Genomic DNA, 20751 nt, shown 5'->3' with positions numbered 1-20751 from the left:
GAGACACAAGCATGGCTGTAGGCCTACCAGGTTCTTTTGAAAACCTTTTGGTAAACCAGAGTGGATCTACAGCTTAATGAACAAGTGGGCAGGGAAACGGAGCTCCACAATGGTTTTTACCAGAAATACGACTGGACTTTCAGAGTTATTAAACTCTTCTTGAGTAAAGAAAGGAGGATGGATTTTGTGTTCAAATAATCAACGTTTTGGTGAGTAAAGGTTACAGTGACTTTTCTTTAAAAAAAAATGGTATTTAGTTATATAAAGTCATTTTATGAAGTAAATATTAATGCTTATGCTAGAGATTATTTACTTAAGGCGTAGGTGTGAAATGCGCGGCCTGCTACCGACTAAAACCAGCTAATATTCCACTTGAATTTGTTTTCAGACAAGAAAGTAACAATTGGTTATGGAGAAGGTACATTAGTGGGATTTTGAACACAGCCTGAAACTCAGCTTTTCTGCAAACATTGAGAAGAAGGATATCCATTGTTTGGGGAGTTTTGGAAATTGTATGTATGGTCACCACTGAATCTGGAATATTAATCATCAGTCTTATTTCCAGCTGCCGTTTTCCACTAAAATGCGATTTCTAAACCCTATTTACCTGGTGGAGACCAAAACAGGGCATACAACAGAGTGAAGATTGGGCTTGGAAAACAATGAGATGGAAAACAATGGGTACCAATGTTTCAACAGATCTAATGATGTGTATATAAATGACTGTTTGCTTACACATTCTCCGTGAGGGGAATTGTTTTGCTGCCAAAATTATCTATTAATGGGCTTCTGTTTTTGACTTAATCACAAAAGATGAGAGTGAGGGGAGGCATTTATAACACTGTATAACAGAGGTCTGAACTCCAGCAGCGTTGAAGCAGCTGGAGGGTAATGAGAGGGAGCTGCCTCCCCCTGCTGAGCCCCACATCACTCATCTCAGTGCTGCGTATCACACAGCAAGACTTTCATCTGCTCATTAAACCCATACATGACTTCATCTTAATGACTTTCCCTGCTGTTTGGAACTAAAAGACAGTTTATATCTTAGTGATGGGAAAACCTGGCCGTGTCCTTTACAGTCTTCTAGGTCAGGAGGAGGAGGAGCACTGTGGCTGTTTCCCGGGTTATTATGGGCTTTTCGCCTCTTGCAATTATCTGCCAGATTGCTGGGCCACTCCTTTCGGTTTCAAACTGAAGAAAGCCGTTTTTGTTTTTGTGTCCTCTCCCTGAGTCAGCAGTCTATTTGCAGTAACAGGGTGTATTTAGTGGGAGATTTCCTTTTTTAATACAGCGCTATGACAAAAGTGGTTTACATTTTATTGGCTACTATATGGGGAAGGAAGAGAATCATAGATTGATTTGGTTTTCATTTCTGGCCTCAAGGCAATACAAATTCAACATTTAAAAGAGTGTTATTTTGAGGTGAAATGTCTTGTCCAACAACCTCCCTTTTAGAAAGCAAGGTAAGCCTTGATGAGTTTCAGGGCCTGGATATAACTGACATTAAACTCTATGTAAATAGAACATGTTTGATGGTGTGGCTGAAGGCGTATCCATCACACTGGTCATTATATGTAGCTGAGCCCACCATCACGTCTGTGGAAGATCAACCAGTGATGACACTATACATGGATCATAAAAACTCATGAAGAGCACACCTGGTAGTTATACCTCAGTTTTTAATTACAAGTGCACAACTGGTTGTTTGATCATACAGGTCACTCACATGAAGAAGAAAACATTACATCTCAACAGTTACAGTAGCTTACTGTAGATGCCTTTGGGTTCTGTAGGACACAGCATTGCTTAAGGCAATATATCATTTATACATACTGTAGTCTACACTTTTACATTTACAGAGAATCCCTGGAATGCTGGATTGACAGGACAGCTTCACTTAGAAAACCCTGACGTGTGGTGGACCTGTGCTTTGGTTCCTTCAGGAAAAACTATTGGGTCCATTAGTAGAGGACAACAGAGCACACGGCAGAACATCATGTCAGCAGGAAGGATGGGACTTTGTTACACGCTCTGTTTTGAAGGACATTGACAACCCTGGGATTGTCAAGGGTTGTCTACTTTTATATTGAAGTAATTCTTCGATTTAATTTGGCCTTGATCACTGCTTACAGAACGGTTACACACAGGGGCTGCGCACATCACAATACCCCCTACAGACAAGATACAGAGAGCAAACCAACAATCTTCTCTTTCAACATCAATAAATCCTTGGGTCCTTGGCATGCCAGAAAATACGCCTTTCATGCATCACTTTCAGAAAAATGAAGAACCTCATGATATTTATGGTTCCTTATGAAACTCCATGATACTTCTGATCAGAGTGAGTGCTTTACATCTTCTAGTGGGGAGAGATATTGCACTTGGAACATTTTAATTGAAAAACGATCAGAGAAACAGAACACATTCCAGAGCCAAGCATTTCTAGAAACGTTTACAGGAGATAAATGTACATTTCTCATGCAACCACTCTCCTTTAGCTGCTGATCTTGGTCAGCATCTTGTTGATGGCCTGTTTGACGTGTGTGGTGGAGCTGCGGCGCCGGGCCTTGCCCTGCACGGCCTTGCGGCGCCTCACTTCGCGACACAGCTCATGAAAGGCCTCGGCCACGGTGCCCCCCTCGTTGGCACACGCTGAACATTCGTAGAAGGCGCACGCCATTTCAGCAGCCAGGCGCTCGCCCTCCTCGGTGCCCACCTGCCGGGCGTGGTCCAGGTCCGACTTGTTGCCCACCAGGACCAGAGGCACGTTTTTGGGCCTCTTCACCTCCTCTAGGAGACTTCGCAGCGGAGCCACCTCCTCAAAGCTCCCGCGGTCTGTGATGTCATATACAATGACAAATCCGTCACCCCAACGCATGTGACTCTCCTTCTGCTGGATGTCCTCCTGAGACAGAAGACAGAAACTCTGGTCACAAACTCAAAGTGTAACAATAATGCTGAATCGGTTCAATATTTGAGGAAACTTACTTACAGAGAATGAGATCATTTCTGTATGCTAAATATGAAGCTACAGCCAGCTGCCAGTTAGCGTAGCTTAGCATAAATACTCGAAACAGACGGAAAAGCTAACCTGGCTCTTTTTAATAGCAGTAACGTCTGCTCCAAACTTACAACATCTTATGTTGAATCTATTACAAGATGGTATGTGCCAGACTATTTATTGGTTGGGAATACTGCATGTGTCTTTAAAACCACAATGCATTGTGTCTGGACCAGTTATAATAATAATAATAATTTATATTTATATTTCATTACATTACATTGCATTTAGCTGACGCTTTTATCCAAAGCGACTTACAATAAGTGCGTTCGACCAACAAAATACAAACTTGAGGAAAACAGAATCATATAAGTACATCAGGCTTCATAGAGCAAAAACATTTCAAGTGCTACTCAACTGGCTTTAGATAAGCCAGTCCTTTATTAGTATATAAGTGCTTTGTTAATAGTTCTATCGCTCGAAGTGGAGTCGAAAGAGATGAGTTTTAATGCCCCGGCCACACGAGGACGAAAACGGTCGTTTGCGTTACTGTTTAGTGTCATATAGACCGTTCGGCCACACGAGGACGACCGAATACGGCACTAAACGACTGCGGAAACGATAACGGGTCCCAAGGTGGATATAACGGCATACGCAACGCTCTGGGGGGTCCAACGGCTCCGTGTGTACGCCCTATACGATCATTTTCTGATAATGATGAGGCAATAGCCCCGCCTCTCCCCACCTCTGCTGCTCACCCCCGGCGTCAAAGTAAACTGCACACTGAATTCAGATTATTTATCTTTCTCTCGATATGGACATAAACGCGAGTGAAGTCTAATCTGACAGGACGGAGACACCTCTCAAACTACCTAAACTAGTTATAAATATGTTTATTTTTACTGTCGGCCGGGTCACTCATTACTGGATCAGCTGCTGCATGAAACAGACACTGACGCTGTCCAAAGAGAGGGAGGAAAAAGAAAGGCTCCGTGTATTTTATTATTATATAGAGTCGTTATTCATTTGTTTTAAAGCTCAATAAATAACAAAGAAGACTTTTGACCGGCACTTTTATAATTTTGTCGGAAGATTTAAACTTTAATACACGTTGACTGGCTGTGAGGCTGACAAGTGAGCGGCCCGACCAAGTAGGGAGACAGAGGCAGAACGTCTTGATACAACCCGGTGTGGGTATTTATTCATCTTTTGTACATGGTTGACCACATCAATATCCCCCAATGACTGTCTCCCACACTATCCTCTCCCAAATGAGCCCAACATGCCACTCTTTATGTTGTACCATTAATGCACCTTATATCATGACTTTTACACGCTAAACATATCCTTTGCACATAATCTCAACCGCTGTCAATCTACACAAACCAACACTTTGGCGCTCTCGCTATAACTCCCCTTTCTTTCCAGGTGGAGCCGAGAGCCTGACCAGCGTCTGCCAGACGACATCACAATTTAATACGGTTGAATCATTTAATACACACTACATCAATAAATAGTATAAAATGTGCAAATAGGCAATGTTTAACGGTACTGTGCAAATCTCGCTATTAAAGTGCAAAACTGTTCACTAAAGTGCTGAGTGACATTTGTCCTGTGCAAACCCACATGTGCCAGATTACCCGGCCTGAAGCCGTCAGTCCATAGTGACGAAGTTACCTTCGTCACACTGGCGAAAAACTCTGCCCGGTTCCCTCGGCCCCCACCACGGAGAATAAACAGAAGGGCAACCATGACAACCATGCTTCTTCGCTGCTTTTGTGGAGGAAGTTACAGCGCCACGTACAGGCTCCTGCATATGTACTGCAGCTTCTCCAGCGGATGGAGCTAAACGGAGCTGTCTCGTGTGGACAGACACTATCCGGATGACTATTGCGTGTGGACGGAAGCTTTTTTGCGATTGCGTTTGCGTTAATCCTATGCGTTTAGCCGTTTTCGTCCTCGTGTGGCCGGGGCATCAGTCTGCGCCGGAAGGTGTGTAAGCTATCTGCTGTCCTGATGTCAATGGGGAGCTCATTCCACCATTTTGGAGCCAGGATAGCGCCTTTCACGAAACCCAAGCACGCTTTACAATGGGAAGTAACAAAACAAAACAAAAAGTAATAATAATCATACAGATACATAGGCTGAAGAAAACAAAACAGGAACAGGTTGCTGAGTACTGTATATCAGTTATATTGTCAGCAAGGCTAAAAGCTGTTAATATTTCACTTTTGATATGTTTTCAGACAATAAAAAACTGTATGCTATTAAGAAGTTAATATACAGTGCATTAGTATTTGAACACATCCTGAAATCTACTTTTTATGCCAACATTGATAAGAAGGTTATCAATTATTTGGGGAGTTTTATGGATTGTTTATATAGTCACTACTGAATCTGTATTTATAACCATCAGTCATATTTCCGCTACCATGCAATAATCAAACCCCTATTAACTTGGTGGTGACCAAATCAGATCTTACAGCAAAGAGAATATTGGACTTGCATTTATCAGATGCCCAGTGATAGTGGATGTCAATGTTTCTCCAGGTCTAATGATAAGTAATATGCTAATGTAGTTAGCTTGGGGGAATGGGGGAAATGCTAACTTTTTTTTTTTAAAGCAGTCAACTAAAGTTCACGTTAAAACGGTTACTAGTGGTAAAGTTCCAGACTATTTCTCGCTTGGGACTTCTGTCTGTGTCTTTGAAACCACAACGTTTTATTTATTCAGCACCACAGGAAGTCATCCCTGCCTGTGACCATTAAAAACTCTTTAACCCCTCCCTCAGAATCTTCAACACTTATTTCCCCTCTTTCAGCAGCTTCATCATTTATTTATACCTTCAACTCTGCAATACTGACCTAATAGTTAAATTATGTTGTGCAGTAAGTTCACTGTGCAATCTTTTGCTTTAATCTAGCATTGATACTGCATTTATTCATGTATTCATACTGTGCATTTCAACTAATATTTGTATGTATTCTATTATTACATTAATTATTACTCCCACTTTTCAGCATTATTTTAAGTACCCTGTTGGTATATATTTGTATTCATTTATTTATTATCTTTTTAAATATTTAGTTATTTTTTGTTGTAGTATAATTCAAATATCTTTCCAACATTATTTGAATGGAATATTTCTATTTTAGAATGGGATAACTGTGACCCATCACCAAATATATGGTGTTCTTAGTTTCCATACCTCCTGTGTTTTACGAGCGACTTATCAAGTCTTAGCAAACGGCATAAAACATGATTAAACATGATAGTATATAAAACCATGCTCGTATCTATACAACCTATAGAAATGCAAAACAGCGTCAGTTTAGACGTAATTTTGTCCTTCTGCATACCGCATCATTGATGATGAGAATACATGTCATAACATTAAGACAACATACAGTGGGGCAAAAAAGTATTTAGTCAGCCACCAATTGTGCAAGTTCTCCCACTTAAAAATATGAGAGAGGCCTGTAATTTTCATCCTAGGCACACTTCAACTATGAGAGACAGAATGGGGTGAAAGAATCCAGGAAATCACATTGTAGGATTTTTAATGAATTAATTGGTAAATTCCTCGGTAAAATAAGCATTTGGTCACCTACAAACAAACAAGATTTCTTGCTCTCACAGACCTGTAACTTCTTCTTTAAGAGCCTCCTCTGTCCTCCACTCGTTAACTGTATTAATGGCACCTGTTTGAACTCGTTATCATTATAAAAGACACCTGTCCACAACCTCAAACAGTCACACTCCAAACTCCACTATGGCCAAGACCAAAGAGCTGTCAAAGGACACCAGAAACTAAATTGTAGACCTGCACCAGGCTGGGAAGACTGAATCTGCAATAGGTAAGCAGCTTGGTGTGAAGAAAGCAACTGTGGGAGCAATTATTAGAAAATGGAAGACATACAAGACCACTGATAATCTCCCTCGATCCGGGGCTCCACGCAAGATCTCACCCCGTGGGGTCAAAATGATCACAAGAACGGTGAGCAAACATCCCAGAACCACACGGGGGGACCGAGTCAATGACCTGCAGAGAGCTAGGACCAAAGTAACAAAGGCTACCATCAGTAACACACTACGCCGCCAGGGACTCAAATCCTGCAGTGCCAGACGTGTCCCCCTGCTTAAGCCAGTACATGTCCAGGCCCGTCTGAAGTGTGCTAGAGAGCATTTAGATGATCCAGAAGAGGATTGGGAGAATGTCATATGGTCAGATGAAACCAAAATAGAACTTTTTGGTAAAAACTCAACTAGACGTGTTTGGAGGAGAAAGAATGCTGAGTTGCATCCAAAGAACACCTACTGTGAAACATGGGGGTGGAAACATCATGCTTTGGGGCTGTTTTTCTGCAAAGGGACCAGGACGACTGATCCGTGTAAAGGAAAGAATGAATGGGGCCATGTATCGTGAGATTTAGAGTGACAACCTCCTTCCATCAGCAAGGGCAATGAAGATGAAACGTGGCTGGGTCTTTCAGCATGACAATGATCCCAAACACACCGCCCGGGCAACGAAGGAGTGGCTTCGTAAGAAGCATTTCAAGGTCCTGGAGTGGCCTAGCCAGTCTCCAGATCTCCACCCCATAGAAAATCTTTGGAGGGAGTTGAAAGTCCGTGTTGCCCAGCGACAGCCCCAAAACATCACTGCTCTAGAGGAGATCTGCATGGAGGAATGGGCCAACATACCAGCAACAGTGTGTGAAAACCTTGTGAAGACTTACAGAAAACGTTTGACCTCTGTTATTGCCAACAAAGGGTATATAACAAAGTATTGAGATGAACTTTTGTTATTGACCAAATACTTATTTTCCACCATAATTTGCAAATAAATTCTTTAAAAATCAGACAATGTGATTTTCTGGATTTTTTTTCTTCTTTTTCTCATTTTGTCTCTCATAGTTGAAGTGTACCTAGGATGAAAATTACAGGCCTCTCTCCTCTTTTTAAGTGGGAGAACTTGCACTTGAACTTGCACTTGCACTTGTGGCTGACTAAATACTTTTTTGCCCCACTGTATTCGAGGTGGTTTCGGTGGTTTCGTTTTTGTGTGCACTGAGGATTCTCAAACAGGCGTTTGTTTAATCATTTTAAGATTGGCTTCAATCAATTTTTACGAATTAATTTTGTATATGATACATGAGAGGTAACATTATATTTATGGTATTATTTCCACATATTTCTCTCCATTCTTCCTTCTGCCAACGGGGTCGCAGTTTCTCGTCTCTCCCGTTTTTGTGCGTACGCATGGGTCAGAGTTTGCGTGGAGGACCACTTGCTTCTGGTAAGTTCTGCTGCCTAGCATGGTACATCCAGACAAAATGCATCTGGCTTGAAAGCATTCCCTCAGACATATGTTGGATAAGGCCACCATGGACAAATCTAATGGAGGTCAGAAGGTTATCAAAATCCCAAAAGGTATTTTATTTGTTGGACTTTCTGGTTGCTGGATGAAAGCGGACCCCTGCTCTGACCTGAGCGACCTGAGCTTCACCTACAGCAGCTTTAACCCACAGGATAAAAGCTTCTTATTGCTGGCACAGGAACACAGCTGCTATTTTAGAATGGGATAACTGTGACCCATTTTCCTTCGGAGGGTCAATAAAGCAGTGCTGATTCTGATTCATCCATGTCTGTTTGTATTTTACATTACACATTAAGTCTTGCCATATGTAGGCCATGTTCACATGTATAAAGTATTCTTTTTATGGAGAAGCTTTTTTTCTCCGATTCCTGGCTCTCTTTGTGCTCTTCCTTTCACCTTTTGAGGCAGACATCAGCAGACGTCACCGGGGAAATCAGCCGACAGCAGAACACCTACGCAGCACTGCAGCATATTTATCTTCAGCCTGAGGACTTGCTAAGCTCTCCCTCATGAACCACACTGCCTCTGAGATGCCATTCAGTCTCATAAACACTCCTACTATCACTCAAAAAACTGCCTTTTACAAAAAGTGTAAATGTCACATCGGATAAATGAAATGAAAAGTTTGAATCAGATTTAACTTTGAATATTCAACAGAATGCAATTATTAACTAGGCGTTCACCAGGAAGCGGGATCTTAGCAAATCATTGAGTTGAATCAGCAGTTTGGCTCATACCAAGGACTTGGCTTCATCAATGTGTTGCCATTCGTTTTTTTCAAATCTATCTCTAGCAACACCCCTAACTCTATGGAATATGTTTTCTGTCCACTCCTCAAATATAAATGTTTAACACAGAATCAGATCAGGGACAATGTGTCTCACCTGCCCGGCAGTGTCCAGGATCTCCATGGCAACAACCTCATCGTCAATGTTGGCTTGGTGACGATATGTTGATTCTGAAAGACACAAAAGTAAATAGCAATTAGTGATCAAAAACAATCTAAATCATCATTTAGTGATAGTACCAAATGCAGACTTCTGGAGGTGTGGAGAAGTCATCAGTACTGAAGTGGTGGTTTAATCCTGCAATGCAAGCATGCATGTCTTCTCCCTGGATGAATGCAGCGTTAAAATCCACATCTAATCACATATATACACAACGGATGACAGGTGTTGATTGGGTACCTTGCTGCAGTTTCCAATGATGTGTTCAATTAGTCTTTCCTGAGTGAGGATCTGAGCTGGAATAATGATAACAGCTGGTGGAATTCTATGAATGCTAAATAAATGTGCTCCACTGCTTCCTTTCTTATCTCTTTAGCAAATGATACACTGGAACATACTTAAGAAAAGGAAAGGACATGTCCAACAATGCCTTGAAGCAACATGTAGAACAACATTTCATGATTTGTGAAGCATTTATTTTGTCATTGTATTCATTTTCTATGCATATGAATAAAGTTGCTTCAAAACAAAACGTGTGTTCAGTGGGATTCTCTCAGCACCAACGTTTTATTTTCTTAAGTCCTTATGAATTTTCCTTCACATATTCCTTGACCTCATGTTGTTTTCCATCTCTGTGAAGGAAAATGTGTCAGGCGGTGGTTGACAGTTCATCCACAGCCCAGCCCCTCCTGGGGCCTCATTTCTAAAGCCTTGCGTAGGATTCACATGGGAAAGTTGCTTACGTAGGACAAAGCAAATAAATACGCACAGACATTTTCCGATTCATAAAACACTACGCTGGTTTCCCTTTATAAATCACAATCGACTCGAAATGCGGTGCAGCTTTTGCGGGCTTCACGTAACGCCCATATTTGCCTATAAAGAAACGCCCCCGTATTAATATTCATTTTGACTGACTACATGAAGAAGATCGCAGGAAATGACGACAGAACAGCTAAAAAAGACATTTCACACCGTGTCAGATGTTTTGTCTTTTGGGAAGATAAATCATATTGTTTGGTGGATGCAGTTTGAACCAGAGCAGCAGCATGGAGGTCGGATCATCACCAAAATAAATAAATAAGTGGTCCGAAAAAAGTTAATGACAAAATACACATTACCTTCCTCAGGCAGTGTGTCAGTGTGTTTGTGCCGGGGACAGGGGGACAGGGGACAGGGGACAGGGGACAGGGGACCCCCCCCCCCCCCCATGATGAGAAACTGTAAGAAAGTATCGGGGGGATGCCTGCGGAGTCAATTAATGTTAATTTTTTTATTTGGTGGTTTGTGTTCCAGCTGTCAATCAGTCTCCACTGCAGCCTGTGCGTCTCAACCCCCCCCCCCCCCCCCCCCAGCAACTCTATATCCACTAGTTAAATGAAATAAAACAAATGTGTTGTGTAATATCAGCTGCCAAACCTACCAAATATATGATGTTCTTAGTTTCCATACCTCCTGTGTTTTATGAGCGACTTATCAAGTCTTATGCTACGTTCACACCGGACGCGATGCGAATATTCGCTTAGCTCTAAACGCTCCTATCGCATCGCTCTAGTCGCTCGAGTTTCACCGCGGCTGCCAGCTGTGTTTACTCGCATCATTCAAACAAGACGCGCTAGCTCGGGAGCTACAACTACAACCAAATGAACATATTTTACCGTGATTAAATTGTAATACACGTTTCTAAATGATGCCGACGTAACAACATACTGATACCGGTTAGTAAAAACCATGAATTAATGCTTGACAAGTCGGCAGACAAGTCGGCAGGCAAAAAGCCTTTTAAAATGCTTGTTTTCTGAATGGAGATTGGGTCGACCAGGCTAAGCTAACGTTGTATATGCTCACGCCACACTCATAACAACGGCCTACAGACATAAATAAACCAGCGACTGTATTCGCCATGACACAGACAGTCTGTGGTTTGTTCTTGTTTAACTTTTGTACAGTTTCTGAACAGATATGAGGAGCTGTGATCTCTGTGTGCTAACTGCTAACAGCTAATGGCTGATGTTTTCTGGTTGAACGTCAGTGACGGCAGGCTGAGATCCTCACCGCTGATTGGCTTCCGCGAGAACGCGTCACGTGAATTTGACGCCCGAGTTGGAAAAATTGAACTCTCGCGTTTGACGCGGCCCCCTTCAATCGCGTGATTCGCGCCGCGTCCACCGCTTCATGCGCGCCGTCGGAGCGAATTCACGTCTGATCGTGTCTCTGCATTGACTTTACATGTAATCGCGCCGCCCCTAAACGTCGCATCGCGTCCGGTGTGAACGTAGCATTAGCAAACGGCATAAACATGATTAAACATGATAGTATATAAAACCATGCTCGTATAGAAAAGCAAAACGGCCTCAGTTTAGACGTAATTCTTATGAGAAAACATTTCATAACATTAACACACCATATTCGAGGTGGTTTTCAATAACATATCCGTATATTTATTTCTCCAAGTTACGTTTTTGTGTGCACTGATGATTCTCAAACAGGCATTTGTTTAATCATTTTAAGATTGGTTTCAATACATTTTTGCGAATTAATTCTTTATATGATACATGAGAGGTAACATTATATTTATGGTATTATTTCCACATATTTCTCTCCATTCTTCCTTCTGCCAACGGGGTCGCAGTTTCTCGTCTCTCCCGTTTTTGTGCGTACACATGGGTCAGAGTTTGCGTGGAGGACCGCACATTTTCCCGTCAAGTTTGTTTTTTATAAAATCGCAAACATTGCTTAGAAACTGGCGTACGCCATCTTTTGAGTGTACGCACCGTTTATAAATGAGGCCCCAGGTCACAGATATTATAACAATCCTTTCCCTTCAGTTCTGCCTGCAGGTCCTTTGCTTCTGGTAAGTTCTGCAAATGCATCTGGCTTGAAAGCATTCCCTCAGACATATGTTGGATAAGGCCACCATGGACAAATCTAGTGGAGGTCAGAAGGTTATCAAAATCCCAAAAGGTATTTTATTTGTTGGACTTTCTGGTTGCTGGATGAAAGCGGACCCCTGCTCTGACCTGAGCGACCTGAGCTTCACCTACAGCAGCTTTAACCCGCAGGATAAAAGCTTCTTATTGCTGGCACATGAACACAGGTGTGAACTGTGGCTGTGACCTCTCATTCCACCTCGAACAGCAGAAGCGTTATCTGCCTAAATTGCCCCCTTGTACAAATCCCATCTGTGTAAACATCTCCCGCACAGCGCACAAGCCCCTGAAAGCCCCCTATAAAGAGAGGTTCTGATGGACTTTGCTGCGTCTGAAGCCAGGGCTTAAGTCGGCACTCTCTCAGAGCGTTTGATTTCCTCAAACTGGGCTTACAATTTATTTCAGCTAGTGACTCCTGTCCTGCCCTGCTATTTCCCCATGCATGGCTATTTTGTGAAGAGAGAATATTACAAAGCTTGGTAAGTCTAGAAATCAATACTGTCAAAATAAATCACCAATCTTCCGCGTTTGCTTTAGGAGAATAACAATTTGTTGCTATCATCGATTTCAACTTTTAACTTATTTTGAAAACAAAACATATTGTATGATGAGCAGTCAGGCTCTAAAACCATCACGGCCCCTGGTGGACCCCCACACACATTTAACAACAAAGACTATAGCACCTGTTAGCATTGTTATGTAATACTACTTATGGGCAATCAATATATATATATATATATATATATACACGTATTGCTTCATAAATATTGTATTTATTACTGGCTGCTGTCCCTTAGTTAGTATTCAACTTCTGTAATGAATCTGTAGTATCTGTGTAATATATACTTCCACCTTTAATACTCACCTGGCTGCTATCTCACAACTTTATAAATGCTAAACTTATTTTATTTTGAAATACTGTCAGTGGTACTGGATGTGTATTTTGTAAATTGTGTAACTTTTGTCTTTAATATTTGATGCATGCTTCCTCATTAACATTCAGATATCATTGGCTCTTTACTTGCTGTAACAATGTAAATGTCTCCTCTGTTGGACGATTAAAGATATTCTGATTCTGCCATTATTAATAAACCAGGTCAGTGCTAAATGCACACAGAGAGTCGCTGAGCATGTGACTTCATTAATGACATGGCTATGCAACCAAAACGACTGTTGGTCATGGTTCCATTTCGTCCCTACTGACCGCCAGAGGCGGTGCTTTAGCACTGGATATGTCCATCGCACGCATGCGCAGTTTGAGTACCTAATAATAACAAAGTCACCGGTGACCCACGTGACTACGGCTACATAGGCCGGCGTCATTAGTGGATCGGATCCGATTATTGTAGCCTACAGCGTTCAGGTGTGACCGTTTGATCTGAGGGATTTCTCTGCAAGCAGCTGGCCGCGTGCAGCTTCGCGACTGACAGTCGGACCTACGGGTTGTTAACGCGTCCTCCAGGGGCTGTGGCCGGCTGTGCGCTGTGCAGAGCCTCGACGGACAGGTTTGTGTCAACTTGTTGCTGGTGATGGCTTTGTCCCCGCACCCTCTCCCAACTAAGTTGTCCTGATTGCTGTCTTATTTATTGTTTGGCTTAGACTTTCTGGTGACGACAGTGTTCCCGCTTCCTCTCCCATAAAGTTGCCCTTATTATGCTCTTTTGAAAGTTCTGCTTGTGGCGTTGTGCCCGAGCTATCATTAGCATTTGAGTCCCAGCTTTAGCTGCGTCTCTCATTCAATTTAGTATGGAAAGCCCATATTTTGCCCGTTTTTTGTTTGGATGCAGAGAGTAAGGTAAGTAGGCTACTGGCCATAGTTACTACTGTAACTACGGTCCTAGGCCATGTAAGCACTGGCCATGGTTACTAATGTGACCATGGCCTACGGTTCTATGCGGGCTGTTCTATTCCATAGAAGCTAATTATCTGGTCTTAACATTTGTGTTTTGACTTGGTTGAGTGTTAGCAGCAGCCGCTTGGCTAACACCTTGCATGTACTGTTAAGCTTCACTATTTAACTCAGCCGGTGAGGGCAGTGCTCTCGCTCCCGCTCCCGGTAACGTATGGTTTTGATTGCAGTAGCACTATATTGTTGTATTTACTGCTCCTAGCACTAGACTCTAGCACTAGGATGATATGCAGAGAACAATCTTCACTATGTGTGCTGTGTGCTCTGCATGTGTGGCCATTAAAGAGGATTTCATCCTCCCAATATTATATTATCTAGGGTGCAGCCGTTGGCTGACAGTTTTAGGCACCGGCCACAGTTACTACTGTAACTACGGTTCTAAGCCGTGTAAGTACTGGCCATAGTTACTACTGTAACTACGGTTCTAAGCCGTGTAAGTACTGGCCATAGTTACTACGGTTCCAAGCCGTGTAAGTACTGGCCATAGTTACTACTGTGACTACGGTTCTAAGCCGTGTAAAAACTGGCCATAGTTACTACTGTAACTACAGTTCTATGCCGTGTAAGCACTGGCCATGGTTACTGCTGTAACTACAGCTATGTGCCGTGTAAGCACTGGCCATGGTTACTGCTGTAACTACAGCTCTGTGCTGTTCTCTTCTTTAGAAGCTAGTTATCTGGTGTTAAACATTTGTGTTTGACTTGATCTCGCTTGATTTAACAATCAAGCGAGAACAAGTCAACGTTGTTGAACGTCTTGTGTGTACTGTTAAGCTTCATTATTAACTCAGCTGGTGAAGGCAGTGCTCTCGCTCCCGCTCCCAGTAACGTATTGTTTTGATTGTTAGCAGCAGCCGCTTGGCTAACATCTTGCATGTGTTATTAAAGCTTCTTTATTTAAGCTCAGCTGATGAAGGCAGTACTCTCGCTCCCGCTCCAGGTACACATATTGTTTTGATTGTTAGCAGCAGCCGCTTGGCTAACATCTTGCATGTTTTGTTAAAGCTTCTTTATTTAAACTAAGCTGGTGAAGGTAATGCTCTTGCTCTCGCTCCCTGTAACGTATTGCTCTGATTGTTAGCAGCGGCCGCTTGGCTAACATCTGGCGTGTTCTGTTGAGCTTCGTTGTTTAACTCATCCAGTGAAGGCAGTGTTTTTCGCCCCCGCTCCTGGTAGACGTGCTGCTTGATTCTTAGCAGCAGCCGCCTGGCTAAGCTGCCCTATTAAGCTTCTTTATTTAATCCAGCTAGGTGAAGGCAGTGCTCTCGCTCCCGCTCCCTCTGCCAGTAACGTGGGTGTAGTTACATCCCTCTCTGTGTTCGGCGAGTAGGAGCATTGCTCTACTCTTTCCCTACAGCAGGTAGCCGGTGAAGGCTGTGTTCTCGCACCCGCTCCCGGGTACGCTGCACCTGGCATTCGTTATGAACTCAACCAGTGAAGGCAGTGTTCTCGCCCCCGCTCCTGGTAGACGGGTTGCTTGATTCTAGCAGCAGCAGCCCGGCTAAGCTGTCCTGTTAAACGTCTTTATTTAATCCAGCTAGGTGAAGGCAGTGCTCTCGCTCCAGCTCCTTCTGCCAGTAACGTGTGTGTAGTTACATTCCTCTTTGTTTTCGGCGAGTAGGAGCATTGCTCTACTCTTTCCGTTCAGCAGGTAGCTGGGGAAGGCTGTGTTCTCGCGCCCACTCCCGGCTACGCTGCATCTGGCTACCTATAGACTGGCTCATTCATGTAGCGCCTGTATGGCTTCTCTTGAGCCCGAGGACGGCCATGACCGCTGCCTCCCTCTGCCTTGGCCTCGAGCATTTGAGGGAGGGTCTCACGCAAAGCGCCTGCATGAGCTGTAGATTTATGCCTCGGGCGCTCAGAGTGGCTAGAGTCGCAGAGGTGGCACCTCTCCTCGTCACAACTTCCTCCAGCTCAGTCTGACCGTTCCCGGCGACTTGATGGAGGGATGGCTATGGGTTCACCCCCCAGGTAGAGGGCTAGAAACAGGCTGCCCTCTAAGGTGGGTCGGTTAGCTGCCGTCATGGAGCAGACGAAGTCGCTCCTGTTGGCCCTTCAGCCAGGGGCCGGTGTGGGGGCTACTAGCTTACCGCCTAGCCCTCCTTCGGTCGCCACACCTCTGCTTGAGGATGCCACGTCGCTAGCGGCTCCGGATAAATCTCCCGCTCACCCCCGAGGAGGCTTCCCACTCCTCTGCTCAGAGCTCTCTGCAGGGCACGGAGTACGCCTTCATGGCGGCCATTATTTGTGCGGCCCAGGTACGCTTGCAGCTTCAGGTTCCGCAGGCCGACTCTGCTCAGGCTAGCGCCTTTTTCAGGCATAACCCTGCCCCTTTTCACTCCCACTGTTCCTCCTTCAGAGGAGTACCTGAGGGAGCTCCATGCTGGAGAGACACCAGGGCCCTCTCCCACTCTGCTGCCAGGCAGGATCCGGCAAGGGTGGGGCTGGGTTGCTTGCCATCCATTGAGCCTGCCATCGCCTCCCCGATTCGGGCTCCTGATGCCAGGTGCCCTCAGCCTCAGTGCAGGGTCACAAACGAGCTGCTCTGTAGGGCCTACGACACAGCGGCACGGGAACTCCCTCTCCCATCTGATACTGGCTTTCTCTACCTATCTGCAGCAGGCTCCGGCTGAGCCTTCTTTGCTGGGCCTCAGTGATGCATCACTGTAAGCCTTTGCCCTAATGTCTAGGGAATGGGGACGAGTTATGTCCTTATTGGTGCAGACTCGTCGCCAGGTTTGGCCTCCGTCAGTCACTACTGTCGGAGACATGTCCTCCGTAGTGTGCCAGTCAAGCTTTTTGGGGCAGCTGCCCTGTAGGCACTGGAGCGTGCTGCCCAAGCTAGGCAGACCAGGCAGCAGCTCTCGGGTCTTCCTAGGCCTGTGCCCACTCCCAGCAGGCCCAGGGGCCCCTCTAGCAGCCGCTCTCAGCCACCAGCTTACAGTGGTGGTCTGCGCAGTTCCCAGCGGCCCACTCATCCACCTCCCAGGGGCTTTCGTGCAGCCGGCCTTCTAGGCGGCCTCGTGCCTCAGAGCCTTACCGGCGCCCCCCAGGGGGCTCCTGCCCAGGAGGGTGCACGCCATGCCAACGTGCTAGAGCTTCGGGCTGTGCAGCTTGCACTCACACACACACACTTTCTACCCAAACTGAAGAACAAGAATGTGCGTGTTCCTTGGGACAGCATGTACGCTGTTGCCAAGACAGCAGTCCCTTCTAGACCAGTGGTTCTCAAATGGGGGTACGCGGACCCCTAGGGGTACGTTGGAGTACTGCAGGGGGTACGTGAGATTTATTTTATGTTTGTCTTTTGTCTTTATTAGGATCCCCATTAGCACTAGCATGAGCATTGGCTATTCTTCCTGGGGTCCTCACACACTCAAAACATACATAAACATACCAAATTAAAACAAAACAAAACAGCTCATAATTTCATGCAATTTACAGTGAAATGAAGTGAAAACTAAAATGGTCATCCAATTATCGCCATCCTAAGGCCAAATAAAAGTAAATACAAATAAGTGTACATAATAATATATGCATACATAGCCACAGGCACCGTTCAAATTTACTTTGTAATACTTAAATATCTTTTTAGCAACCTTTTGAAATGTACTTGAGAATTTTCCTGAATGATGTGAACCGGTAAAGAGTTCCAGCTGATCATGGCTCTGTACATGACTGTTTTCTGTCACATATATGATTTAGATTTGGGTAATACAAACCTTCCTTCTATTGTATGTCATGTTTGATAGTTATGTTGTGCATTTGCGCTATAAACATTTGTGATAATATATCTGGTGAGTGAGTCACTGTAATATTTCTGACAAAATGTAATAAAATATAAGTTGACCTCTGTCTGACAGTTAACTATTTCAGTGTCTCCAGCATTTCAGTGACTCTGGTTCTGTAGGAGCACTGCAGTGCACATCGTGCTGCCTTATTTTGTGCTGCTTGTAGTTTGTTTAAATCTTTTTCAGCAGCACTAGACAATATAACCAAACAATAATCAAGCTGCGACAGAACCAAAGCATCCAAAACTTGTCTACTGACATCCATAGGCAAATATTTTACAATTATTTTTACAAGTGACACATCCCTTCCCATTTTACATACAACATTATCAATTTCTTTAGACCAAGATAATTTATGATCCAGGGTTATACCTAGCAATTTTGTCTCCTTGACCTGTTCAATTTCAATATGGTTTAAATGTAGTTGCAATTTTGGTTCACCTTTTAACTGATGATGTTAATGGGAAAAACAACATAAGTAGGCCTAATAATGCATTTAAACAAACTACTAATAGTAGATGAACTACTTAATTCAAAGGTTTACAGTAATTCTGGACAATAAAATGGGAAAAATAAACGGGGTGCTCTCTTTTCCTCTCCCTCTCCTGACAGCCCGTCAGTCTCGTGCAGCTCGCTGAACCTGTAATAAGCCGACAGTAAAGAATACATATATTTTTAACTAGTTTAGCTAGTTCCAGAGTAGATAAACTAGCGAAGTGTGTTAAGTCTAACGTATTTTGCTCCGCTCACCGGTCCGTCACAGCGGGGGAGCTGTGATCCAGAAGAGCTGCGTGTTCTCCGTCAGCAGCAGCTGATCTGATCTCTGATCTCTCGCGTCCGGTTATACTTCACTCGCGTTTTTGTCCAAATCTATCAGATCTTGCTAGTTCTAGTTAATGATATGACTGCCTGCTTATCAAAGGACCTAAACAATAAGCGTAGCTTGGCAACGGCGTGTGGCCGCAAAGTATAGCGCAACATAGTGCCACAATCATAAATCTATCGATTACATTTATGATTCGAAAAATTATAAAAGTAAGGCAAGGCAAGGCAAGGCAAGTTTATTTATATAGCACTTTTCAACACAAGGCAATTCAAAGTGCTTTACAAAAAATGAAAGAGATTAAGAAAATGGCAGTCATTAAAAAGAAAAGCTAATAAAATAAACATTAAAAGAAAAAATACATGGATACAAGTTACAGTGCTGTCAATTAAACATTAAAAGAAAAAAGTACATGGATAAAAGTTACAGTGCAGTCTAAGATATGAATAGTTCAATTAAAAGCAGCGACAAAAAGAAAAGTCTTCAGCCTGGATTTAAAAGTAGTCAGAGTTGCAGCGGACCTGCAGGTTTCTGGGAGTTTGTTCCAGATATTTGGAGCATAATAACTGAACGCTGCTTTACCATGTTTAGTTCTGACTCTGGGGACAGAAAGCTGACCAGTCCCTGAAGACCTGAGAGATCTGGATGGTTCATAATTTAGCAGGAGGTCAGAAATGTATTTTGGGCCTAAACCATTCAGTGCTTTATAAACCAGCAGCAGTATTTTGAAATCTATTCTGTGACACACAGGAAGCCAGTGTAAAGACTTCAGAACAGGAGTGATGTGATCCACTTTCTTAGTGTTAGTGAGGACTCGAGCAGCAGCGTTCTGAATTAGCTGCAGCTTCCTAATAGATTTTTTAGTGAGACCTGTGAAGACACCATTGCAGTAGTCCAGTCTACTGAAGATAAAAGCATGGACAAGTTTTTCCAAATCCTGCTGTGACATTAGTCTTTTAATCCTAGATATATTCTTTAGGTGATAGTAGGCTGATTTAGTAACAGTTTTAATGTGACTGTTGAAACTCAGGTCAGAGTCCATGACTACACCTAGATTTCTGGCTTTATCTGTTGTTTTGAACATTGCACACTGAAGCTCAGCGCTAACTTTTATACGTTCTGCCTTGGCTCCAAAAACCATTACCTCAGTTTTATCTTTGTTTAATTGGAGAAAGTTCTGACACATCCAGTCATTGATTTGTTCAATGCACTTACTCAGTGTTTGAATTGGAGCATAGTCTCCTGGTGAAATTGTTACGTAAATTTGTGTGTCATCTGCATAGCTATGGTAACTTATTTTGTTGTTCTTCATTATCTGAGCCAGTGGTAGCATGTAGATGTTAAAGAGAAGAGGCCCCAAGATGGAGCCTTGAGGAACCCCACATGTCATATTTGTCAACTCAGATGTGTATTTACCTATAGAAACAAAGTTGTTTCTGTCCTTTAAGTAGGATTCAAACCAATTCAGAACTGTTTCCGAAAGTCCCACCCAGTTCTCCAGTCGGTCTAGTAATATGCTGTGGTCAACAGTGTCAAACGCAGCACTGAGATCTAATAATACTAACACTGAAGTTCTGCCACTGTCTGTGTTTAAGTGGATGTCATTAAAGACCTTTACAAGAGCAGTCTCAGTGCTGTGGTTTGGACGAAAGCCTGACTGGAACACATCAAAACAGTCATTTAAATGCAAGAAATTACTCAACTGTTGAAAAACAACTTTTTCAATGATTTTACCTAGAAATGGGAGGTTTGATATGGGCCTGTAATTGTTCATTACTGAAGCATCTAGATTATTCTTTTTTAAGAGCGGTTTAATGACTGCAGTTTTCAGGGCCTGTGGAAAAATACCTGAGTGAAGAGATTTGTTTACTATATGAAGTAGATCTGAGGCCATGCAAGGCAAAACATCTTTGAAAAATCCTGTTGGAATAATATCAAGGCAGCAGGAGGAGGATTTCAGAAGTTGAAT

At 43.3% G+C, this 20751-nt stretch overlaps 1 protein-coding gene across 1 annotated transcript in view; it reads right to left on the bottom strand.

Moving 5' to 3' along the window:
- Positions 1-1659: 1659 nt before the first annotated feature.
- rerg (RAS-like, estrogen-regulated, growth inhibitor) overlaps positions 1660-20751 on the bottom strand; it is a 73000-nt gene continuing 53908 nt past the window's right edge. The window contains exons 4-5 of the mRNA XM_034199007.1: positions 9264-9337; positions 1660-2905 (exon numbers count right to left, since the gene is read on the bottom strand). Coding sequence (XP_034054898.1) covers positions 2495-2905; positions 9264-9337 — 485 coding nt within the window. The 3' untranslated portion in view covers positions 1660-2494. The remainder of the gene's footprint in view (positions 2906-9263; positions 9338-20751) is intronic.

This window comes from Gymnodraco acuticeps, unplaced genomic scaffold (genome assembly GCF_902827175.1).
Source record: "Gymnodraco acuticeps unplaced genomic scaffold, fGymAcu1.1, whole genome shotgun sequence".
Lineage (NCBI taxonomy): Eukaryota > Metazoa > Chordata > Actinopteri > Perciformes > Bathydraconidae > Gymnodraco > Gymnodraco acuticeps.
The sequence above is the reverse complement of the archived record's forward strand: the minus strand, read 5'-3'. Positions and strand labels throughout refer to the sequence as shown.